Source organism: Volvox carteri (assembly GCF_000143455.1).
Source record: "Volvox carteri f. nagariensis unplaced genomic scaffold VOLCAscaffold_91, whole genome shotgun sequence".
Taxonomy (NCBI): Eukaryota; Viridiplantae; Chlorophyta; class Chlorophyceae; order Chlamydomonadales; family Volvocaceae; genus Volvox; species Volvox carteri.
In genome coordinates, this window is record NW_003307634.1 from 244,815 (window position 1) to 254,910 (window position 10,096).

Below are 10,096 nucleotides of genomic sequence, written 5' to 3' on the forward strand. Positions count from 1 at the left end.
TGATGATGATGATGATGATGATGTCGTACGGGTGCGGCGGTCCGTCGTGAGCAGTCGTGATGAAATTCTGGCTACTGTGAAGGCCGAATGATGGCCGTGTGTGTGCGTGTTTGTATTCCGTACATCCGCCGTATAGCAGATGTGCCTTCTCAAAACATGAATATTGACATACATCACAGCAGCAGCAGCGGCGGCGGCGGTGGCGGTGCGTTAGACTGATAGATTTATTCCTGGCATTATTCTTCGCATGCTTGGTGGCGCTTGGTTGGGTGTCAGTATATGTGTTTTTCTAAAAGGGGTCGGGAGCATCGATTGGCCCGAGTTGACGCCGCACAGTTCGTGTTTGTGTGTGTTTGTGTGCGCTGTTTATATAATAATACATGCTGCGAAGATTGGCGTGGCATGACAGCAGCTGTCGTTCTCGCTTTTTTTTGCTGAACATACATATCGGCCGGTTTCGTAGAGTCCAATGCTTCGCTCAATTCGTATATCTGTACAATTTGTTTCCTTCCAAACAGCCCCTCAGGTATTTTGACAGTAGCTTGGGGGGGTTTGGACGAGGTGCCGTCTGCCGTACATGTTTAATATAGAATGTTCACCAATTGCCACGTCATACATACATACATACATATATGTCAGCATCATGGACGCGTACCTGGACACGCCTCACACTACACACTACCTTCCCCACGCACATACACACACACCGCAGGGGTTCGTCCAGTGTCTATCTACCTCTCCCTCCTGCACACATGCAAACGTATAGAGATGTTCATAGGGCTTTACAGCATCATAGACACTGACTACTTCCGGACCGCCGCCGGCCCCCGCCGAAGAAGAAGAGGGAGAAGAAGAGGGAGAAAAACCGGGAAGAGAAGAGGGGGAAGAAGAGGGAGAAAAAGAGGGAGAAGAAGAGGGAGAAGAAGAGGGGGAAAAGCGGGAGAAGAAGAGGGAGAAAAAGCGGGAGAAGAAGAGGGGGAAGAAGAGGGGGAAGAAGAGGGAGAAAAAGAGGGGGAAGAAGAGGGGGAAAAGCGGGAGAAGAAGAGGGAGAAAAAGAGGGGGAAAAGCGGGAGAAGAAGAGGGGGAAGAAGACGGAGAAAAAGCGGGAAAAGAAGAGGGGGAAGAAGAGGGGGAAAAGCGGGAGAAAAGCGGGAGAAGAAGACGGAGAAAAAGCGGGAGAAGAAGACGGAGAAAAAGAGGGGGAAAAGCAAGAGAAGAAGAGGGGGAAGAAGAGGGAGAAAAAGAGGGAGAAGGGCCGACACGGTGTGTGTGGTCATCGTGGTCCTCATCTCATTACATCGTACGGCATGAAACACGGGGTCGGGGGTTGGCGGCCTCCCTTGGTTGAGAGGGGGAAGTTAATGCGGGGGTGGGAGGGCTTTCAAGTACGGAGGTGTGTGTGCGGGGGGGGGAGGGGCCTGGCGGATAGAGCGGTGAGAGCACGGGCCGATGACCATGGAGTATGATGATGTACCGGGTCCCGCACTTCTTGGGGTCAGCTGAAACGGACAGACAGACAGATAGACAGACGGATGGATGGATGGATGGATGGATGCGACAACACAGGTATCACCGTCATCACCACCTTCACGCCGCTTTTGGGGCGAAAGACTATCGGGCAAGGAGAAGTGTGTATGTGTGTGGGGGGTTGGGAGGGCGGGAAAGAAATTGCTGCAAGTCATAAACTGCCCAAATGCCTATGATATGGGAGTGCGTGTACATTCAAATAACGTCCGGCGCAAGGTCTGGCTAATCTGGTCCGAAAAAATCCATGCGTTTCGCCCGACCATGCCCGTACAGCGGCTTCTGGATTTTCACATCTGTCGTACCGCCGTAGGGAGGAAAGCACTGTGTGGGAGCACTGCAGTCTTATCACGCACGCATTGACTGGTGGATTGGAAAAGCAGGCAAGCTTTGCGGTACGCAGATGTGGCAGGAAGGTGGGTTCATTCCTTTTGCGGCGGTCAGCCAGGTACGGCCAGCCTTGGTGGTAAAGTCAGGTCGGACGTAGGTTCTTAGGAAGCCCGAAAGGAAACATTGGCAATGGGATGAAATCTACAGTGAAAGGCCGTTAAGTTGCCGATGGGTTAAGACCATCCGGTTACGTGAGGGTCTGGCCAGCTTGACTTACGTCCATGTAGAAGTTACTTCAGATTAACATATGATTCTGTTTAAATTAAGCTTATGACAGGAAGGAAAGGTTGCAGTGGACTTGGGACGACATGCGCTTTGATGCACATGAAATTACCGGAAGAAATGGTTACGGGTCGTTGTGATACTTTCACTCCTTCCACAAGTGAGTGAGTACTGCATAAAATAAAGAGATTGTGCCCGGAGACACCTGCCGAGTCTGCCATTTGGCTGCGGCAAATGTGCCGCAATAAATTAACTTGGACGGTGACAAGCATTTCTATCAACGCGTACTAGTGTAATCGGTGAAAATACCTTCTGACATTACGCTGCCAAGAGGCAGGCCAAGGGCAAACATTTCGCTCCGGAATTTTCACTTGACGTCCAACGGACCGAATGTGCCAACATCGGCCATTTTCCAGATTTCTTCCAATACGGTATCATAGTAATTCAGTGGATGCATATCAAGAAGATAACACTCACTAGCAACCTTGCTTAGGTCGATTCGCACATAGCGTAACCATTACGAGTCAAATTCCCGAGATCCCAATTTTACCCAAAATGCTCTCCATCATGCGCCGTTGATGAGCTATTATAACGCGGGTCAAAATGTTTTATCCGAACCAATTATTACTTCGTTCTCGTGTCTAAGCACGATGTATGTCCTCTTGGCAGTACAATTATTACGCAATGAGTCGGCTCAACCTGCCTTCCGGCCACTAATGGGGATGCGCTGACAAATCTTTAACACGCGTTCTAAGCGCCAGAAACTTCTGGCCGTGCGTTGGAGACCTCCCGTAGGGTGAGTCTACACCCCATGACCCGTGAAAGGAACGAACAGAAAAATACCTGGCTGCAAGTTTCTATAGATAGCCCATACACTATACGCTAGCATGGCATTTGCCAGAAGCCCATGTTTCGAGGAGTTGTACGGCTGTACTCACTTCCGGAACCTCCATGCCGGTTACAAAAGCATTGCACGCGCGTGCGTATGAATATTGCATCAAAGGCAATTTGTTTAGAAGAACCCTACACAAAAAAATTCTTTCTTTCAACACCTATTCTTCCAGGACTCGGGTTACATCTTGAAACTGATTGCTTAAGAGATAAATCAAGTCCCAATCTTGACATCTAATTGCATTTGTAAGGACTTCCCATAGGTGAGCGGCTGGCGTAAGCACACAGCATGATGGTGGATGTAGAGACCCAGCAAAGCCTTAAGAATGTCCACGGGCTTACATGTGGAGGATTGACACAGCTGCCCGCCAATTATAGAGAAGATCATGTGTCGAACCTTGCCGACACGCACCATGCAACTTCCGACTTCGCCACTTCTTTGATTCCTTCACCTGCAGGATGTCGGCGAACCTTATTTCCTGCAAGCGGGGTGTCGCGCAGGCTATGAAGCCTGTGGTTATCGCCCCCGTGTCGCTGCGGTTGGCGGGTCGCAGAGCTCCGCGCATTGTATGCGAAGCTACCGCTGCCTCACCTGCGCCAGTTGCGCCAAAGGCCGAGACAACTCCCGCTGCTGCCCCGGTAGGTTGCGGGCCTCTGTATATTGCGGCTGACTATAACGCAGCTTCTTTCGTTTTATCCTTATTGGAGTCCAGCTGTACATAGAAAACGTTGCCCAGGAGCTTTCTATCTTTCCCGTTTACATACTAAATTTATTGTATTTGCAGGTGCCAACAAATGGTTCTCCAGTTGCTCCCGTTAAGAAGGAGCGTCCTCCTGTCGCGGATGATCAGCTTGCGCAGCTGAAGGCACAGCTAAAGCGATCTCAAGAAGCTCAGCACAAGTACGCGACCTTTACTCAGGCCCAGGTAATTATAAACCTAGGCAGCTTGATGAAATTTCAAACTCTGGCAGGACATGTTCATTTTCGGTAGTTTGTCGAAACTTCCTACTCGCCCTCAAGCTGTATTGTACATCCTAGCTAATTGGGTTGGTTGCCTTCGACCTAATTCGTATAGGTGGATGAGATTTTCCGGAGCGCTGCTGAGGCCGCCAACGCTGCCCGTATTCCTCTAGCCAAGATGGCCGTGGAGGAGACTCGGATGGGAGTTGTTGAGGACAAGGTCAGTGAATTGTTTGTGTGTTGATTGCCCTTACCATGCCTAATTTGTTGCTTCTTGTTTGCGTAAGTACTGTATAATAGATTGCTTTCCGCTGCATCCGTTGAAATTAACCACCCCGTTGTACCTGGATATGTCAGGTTGTAAAGAATCACTTCGCGTCGGAGTTCATCTATAACAAGTACAAGAACACGAAGACTTGCGGCGTGATTGAGGAGGATGAGGCTGGTGGCATTCAGAAGGTGGCTGAGCCCGTTGGCGTCATTGCCGGTGAGCAAGGGGCCCTGATGTCCGGTGATGGCCCTGAGGCCGTTGTCTCCTACTGCTTGCCCTAGCCCCAGCGAATGAGGGCACATTCCTTGCCCTCATAATGGTACGTCCCGCTCACAATTTCCCAGTCATATCTCTGGAAATCGAGATAACCGTAGAGCGCACCATTCTACCTGCGGCCCGGTACTCCTTGCTGGCACCTCCTCTTGCTGCTGCAGGTATCGTGCCAACCACCAATCCCACCTCGACCGCCATCTTCAAGGCGCTGTTGTCGCTCAAGACACGCAACGCGCTCGTGCTGTGCCCGCACCCGCGCGCTGCAAGGTGCACCATTGCCGCCGCTAGGATTGTGCGCGATGCCGCCGTTGCTGCTGGTGGGTCGTAACGGAACTGTCACAATCCGTGCAACGTGTTCCATGTGCCTTCAGATTTGTTTGAGCTGTGTTAATCACAGACAAATAGCCGACTTTGAAGGATACAGTGATTGCATCGAACATTCTCATACTGAAGTACCTACATTTAAAATCTTTGGCTTCAATAACTGTTCCTTTCTCCCCTAACCCGCTTTCCTCCCCCCTTCTCTCCTAATCCACCAGGTGCCCCTTCGGACATCATCAGCTGGGTGGAGAGCCCCTCGCTGCCGGTGTCGCAGGCGCTGATGCAGGCTCCGGAGATCAGCCTCATTCTCGCTACTGGCGGACCGGCCATGGTGCGGGCCGCCTACTCCTCCGGACACCCCTCCCTGGGTGTGGGCGCGGGCAACACACCCGCGCTGATCGACGAGACGGCCGACGTCAAGATGGCCGTCAGCTCTATCATGCTGTCCAAGACATTCGACAACGGTGTCATTTGCGCTTCGGAGCAGTCAGTGGTGGTGGTGGGCAAGGTGTACGACGAGGTACGCGCGGAGTTCATCCGGCGCGGCGCCTACTTCCTCAACGAGGAGGAGAAGGCCAAGGTACGCGTTTGTATGACACCGCTCGTTTAGGAACGGGCGGTGGTCATGTCCCAGGTGATAATCAGCGGCGTTTCAGTGGACTACTTCGCTTGGACTAATAAAAGTAAATGAAGTGGGCCTATGTTTCGAATCTCGGGCAGCCCAGCTAGTCCCTGAACAGCCACGGTCACACGCCTGTGCGAACGTGCGAAGTCTACAGGAGCAATGTGTAAGCATGGAGTAGTGTGAAAGGTTAATTCTGACCACGTCTTGCGACCATCCGCCCCATTGAGACTATCCGTGTCTTTGCTGGCCTATACTGAGGCGTTGCACCAAACATGAGGCGTTGCGACGGGTATGAATCTAGGAGGGGGTGTGCAATTCCAAAAACTGGAAAGAGATTGCGGAATACGTAACATCCTGTCCTAATTATTGACTGTTTCCCCACTCACTAAACCCACCCGCACCATGCAGGTCCGTTCTGGCGTCTTGATTGACGGCAAGCTCAATCCCAACATTGTGGGTCAGTCCATTCCCAAGCTTGCTGAGCTGTTTGGCATCAAGGTGCCGGAGGGCACCCGCGTGCTGATCGGCGAGGTGGAGGCTTGGGGCGATACCGAGCCGCTGTCGCAGGTGCGGGTACCGCGGGGAGCCTCTGCATCATTGCAAGTAGATCAGTTGTATGACCACCAGGATTATAACAACAGTGCCTTCGTCGACATGCGGCAAGTAGTAGCAAGTTGGCAGTGAAACATGCGCTGAGCTACGGAGTCCTGGCTGCGGTTCGTAATGTAGTGGAAATGTGCTTTGTTTTGTGCTCCAAATGCTTAGCTCAAGTACTCTCTCCCTGGTTCGATCCACGTTTCGCAGGAGAAGCTGTGCCCCATCCTTGCCATGTACAAGGCGCCATCCTTCGAGCAGGCCGTTCAGCTTTCGCACAGCCTGATCATGTACGGCGGCGCCGGTCACACCAGCGTGCTATACACCAACCCGCTGAATAAGGCTCACATCGAGCTGTTCGAGTCCACGGTCAAGACCGTTCGTATCTTGATCAACACGCCGGCGTCTCAGGGCGCCATCGGCGACCTGTACAACTTCCACCTGGATCCCTCGCTGACCCTGGGATGCGGCACCTGGGGCTCCACCTCGGTCTCCAACAACGTGGGGCCGCAGCACCTGATCAACATCAAGACCGTCACTTCGCGCCGCGAGAACATGCTCTGGTTCCGAGTGCCGCCCAAGGTAGGGCTTGCAATTTGTAGACGCGGTGGCGTCAGCTGGGCGGAGTTGACACCGACAGGACTTATGCCGGAGACTTCGAATTTGCAAGCGTTTCAAACCATCATGCGACAGCTTGCTCCTTGGTCGTCTTCAATAGTGCCCTTTCCTTGCAATGCGTGCAGTAGACTGCCAATAGTTGTGTAAGCAGTTGTATGAGTTACTAATGGTTCCTCCCGTTTGCACACAGATTTACTTCAAGGGCGGTTGTCTGGAGGTCGCCCTGCGCGACCTGGTGGGCAAGAAGCGTGCCTTTGTCGTCACCGACAAGCCGCTGTTCGATTTGGGCTTTGCGGACAAGGTGACTCGAATTCTGGACACGATCAACGTTCACCACCAGGTCTTCTACCACGTGACCCCAGATCCAACGCTGGCCTGCATCAACGCCGGCTTGAGCGAGATCCTGGAGTTCAAGCCCGACGTGATTATCGCTCTGGGTGGTGGCTCGCCCATGGACGCGGCAAAGGTACGCAATGTGGGGATTGACGGCAAATGAAAAAGTGCATTTTGTCTTGGTTAATGAATCCCCACACATTGTGGACTTCCTGCATTATGCAAACAGCTGCTATGACGGATAAAGATCCTCATCCAGTGAGATTCCTGACAGGTTTTGTGTTTCAGACGGTGTTGTGACGGTGTTGTGACGGTGGGTTGTTATGACGGTGATCACCCTTGGATGCGCACGACTAATCTGCTTGTAGATCATGTGGTTGATGTACGAGTGCCCGGAGACCCGGTTCGATGGCCTGGCGATGCGCTTCATGGATATCCGCAAGCGCGTTTACGAGGTTCCGGAGCTGGGCAAGAAGGCCACCATGGTGTGCATCCCCACCACCAGCGGCACCGGCTCCGAGGTGACGCCCTTCTCCGTGGTTACGGATGAGCGATTGGGAGCCAAGTACCCTCTGGCCGGTGAGGAAAAGACTTGCGAGGCCGTTTCCTGCGTAGGAGAGTGTTTATTTGGTTGGATTTTGCGCTCCCTGCATTTTTCGACAAGGGGCCCCGTACGCAACAGCATTAGGTGTATTATTGGCTACTTTCGTTGGCGCGTGCAGAAACAAATCATTCTGTTCTGCCCGGCCGTAATCCCTCGCTTTCCAGATTACGCTCTGACGCCCAACATGGCGATCGTGGACCCTCAGCTGGTTCTCAACATCCCCAAGAAGCTCACCGCCTGGGGCGGCGTTGACGCGCTCACCCACGCCTTGGAGAGCTACGTGTCCATCTGCGCGACAGGTGGGTGACGGTGGTGGTTGTGAGTTGTGGGTGGTTTTGATGGTGATGATGGTCACCGGCCGGTGTGTGTTCAGGAATGTGCAGAGCATGTGCTCCGCCGCGGGGTTTCCGTCTGACGTTGGTGTCCGGTATTGTTGTGTGAGTTTGGCATGTGTCATGTTTCGGATGATGGCCCTACAGCTGGCCAACCAACATTCCTTGGGTTCTTTGCCCCATACACATACAGAGTACACTCGCGGCCTGTCCCGCGAGGCCATCTCGCTGCTGTTCAAGTACCTGCCGCGGGCCTATGCCAACGGTGCGAACGACTACGAGGCGCGTGAGAAGGTGCACTACGCGGCCACCATCGCCGGCATGGCCTTCGCAAACGCGTTCCTGGGCATTTGCCACTCCATGGCGCACAAACTGGGTGAGCCTCCGCTGCTAAGGATTACACTCCTGCTTTTCCTTCGTTGTGTCGTGTCTTAGTCCTCGGGACATAGAAATAGCGGTGCTGTCGTTGTGCATAAGTGTTTTGCCTGGGGGGGGAGGGGCCCGTAGCACAGGAAACCATGTTGAATGCCGGCTTCGGTCCACGCGGTCATTCGCTGCCTAACCCTGCTGTTTCATCATCTTGCTGCTGCAGGCGCCGCCTTCCACGTGCCTCACGGTCTTGCCAACGCGGCCCTCATCAGCCACGTGATTCGCTACAACGCCACCGACATGCCCGCCAAGCAGGCGGCCTTCCCGCAGTACCAGTACCCCAACGCAAAGCACCATTACGCGGAGCTGGCGACCATGCTCAACCTAGGTGGCGAGACGGACGACGAGAAAGTACGTTGCATCAACGTTGCATACTCTATTCCGTAGGCTTTCTCTAGGAATCCCAGGAGAGCTGTTGCCACCGTTCTGATGTGTCTGTTGCATGCTCCTGGCGGCGTGCACCGTATGTACGTGTGATTGTCGAACATGGCATGTCCACATAAATAGTGTATATGAATACATTTTATCCAGACCGCCTTTTGTTTCCATTACACCAGGTAATTAAGTTGATTGAGGCTGTTGAGGATCTCAAGAGGAAAGTTGACATTCCGGCTACCATCAAGGAGATTTTCAACGACCCGGCCAAGGACGATGAGTTCCTGCAGCGGGTGGACATGTAAGTGAACTGTACATCCGTCCGGTGCCCTTTGGTGCCCCGGGGATATCGCTCTTTCCTAGTGACCGATGGCTGGGAAAATATGTATTATACCCGGAAGCGTTGGTTGCTCGTGGCTTCTCTTGATGGAGAAGGGTTTTTTGGCTACGTATGGAAACATGTGCTGCTTTGCGCATCTGTCTGCAGGCTTGCGGAGGACGCTTTCGATGATCAGTGCACGGGCGCGAACCCGCGCTACCCGCTCATTGCCGATCTAAGGCAGATGCTCCTGGACGCTCATCATGCGCCAATTCTGCCCCTGAAGTCTCTGGAGTTCTTCAGCAAGGTTTAATATCATTGAGACACGTGTGAAGCAGCTGTGTGTTCCCGAGTGATGAGGAGAGGAGCGAGAACATGCTCTCGCAGGTTTTACTTGCGGACCTGCATCGGTGTTCTTTGAATGTTAGGAAGAATTTTGTGTGAATTGTAATTGTACCTGTGACTTGGGTTTATGCGTTGTACTGTCGCGTGTCTATCGTTCGGAGTAAAGGTGTCCTATGTCTTAAGCTGCTACTGCAGCAACCGTATCATTACGTGCTGTTCTGTACGTCAGCACGTTAAGCGTTACGAGGTTTGCACTGAATTCTTTAGCGAGCACTTTCGCGTGAGGGAAAATTGGTACATTGCCTCGCCTTCACGCACGTGCGTGTGCTGATAGGGCTCTGCAGTTCACAGGCGATGAGCTATAGCATGTTCAAGGTGACTCAATAACGTGATTGCGGTGTTCACGCACGCTTTGGCTTCCCTAGGCTCCTTGCATTTGCAATTGTAACAAAATCAACAAGCTCACTAATAATAGATGGTCCATATATTCCCTTCAACACCGTCTGCAATTGTAACGAAGCATATGAAGATGTGCAGTCCCTACGGATTGTAATCCCTACGGATGACCATAGGAGGAATGTACCAACACGGTATCACGTGACGCCTTGCCAACAGTTTAACCCCTGGTTGGCTCACATGCGCTGTCGTACATCGGGTGATAGGATGGCA

General features: G+C 52.7%; 1 protein-coding gene across 1 annotated transcript in view; it reads left to right on the forward strand.

Moving 5' to 3' along the window:
• Window positions 1–9,395, forward strand: part of VOLCADRAFT_119931 (uncharacterized protein) — a gene marked incomplete at both ends in the record, with an annotated part of 28,056 nt that extends 18,661 nt beyond the window's left edge. Inside the window, 18 exons of the mRNA XM_002958302.1 lie at window positions 713–714; window positions 3,486–3,666; window positions 3,813–3,953; window positions 4,104–4,208; window positions 4,346–4,475; window positions 4,694–4,849; window positions 5,072–5,433; window positions 5,887–6,045; window positions 6,283–6,450; window positions 6,484–6,654; window positions 6,881–6,991; window positions 7,031–7,156; window positions 7,392–7,602; window positions 7,792–7,926; window positions 8,153–8,335; window positions 8,552–8,739; window positions 8,946–9,064; window positions 9,251–9,395. Of these exons, the coding sequence (XP_002958348.1) occupies window positions 713–714; window positions 3,486–3,666; window positions 3,813–3,953; window positions 4,104–4,208; window positions 4,346–4,475; window positions 4,694–4,849; window positions 5,072–5,433; window positions 5,887–6,045; window positions 6,283–6,450; window positions 6,484–6,654; window positions 6,881–6,991; window positions 7,031–7,156; window positions 7,392–7,602; window positions 7,792–7,926; window positions 8,153–8,335; window positions 8,552–8,739; window positions 8,946–9,064; window positions 9,251–9,395 (2,793 nt within the window). The remainder of the gene's footprint in view (window positions 1–712; window positions 715–3,485; window positions 3,667–3,812; window positions 3,954–4,103; window positions 4,209–4,345; window positions 4,476–4,693; window positions 4,850–5,071; window positions 5,434–5,886; window positions 6,046–6,282; window positions 6,451–6,483; window positions 6,655–6,880; window positions 6,992–7,030; window positions 7,157–7,391; window positions 7,603–7,791; window positions 7,927–8,152; window positions 8,336–8,551; window positions 8,740–8,945; window positions 9,065–9,250) is intronic.
• Between the last annotated feature and the right edge of the window lie 701 nt (window positions 9,396–10,096).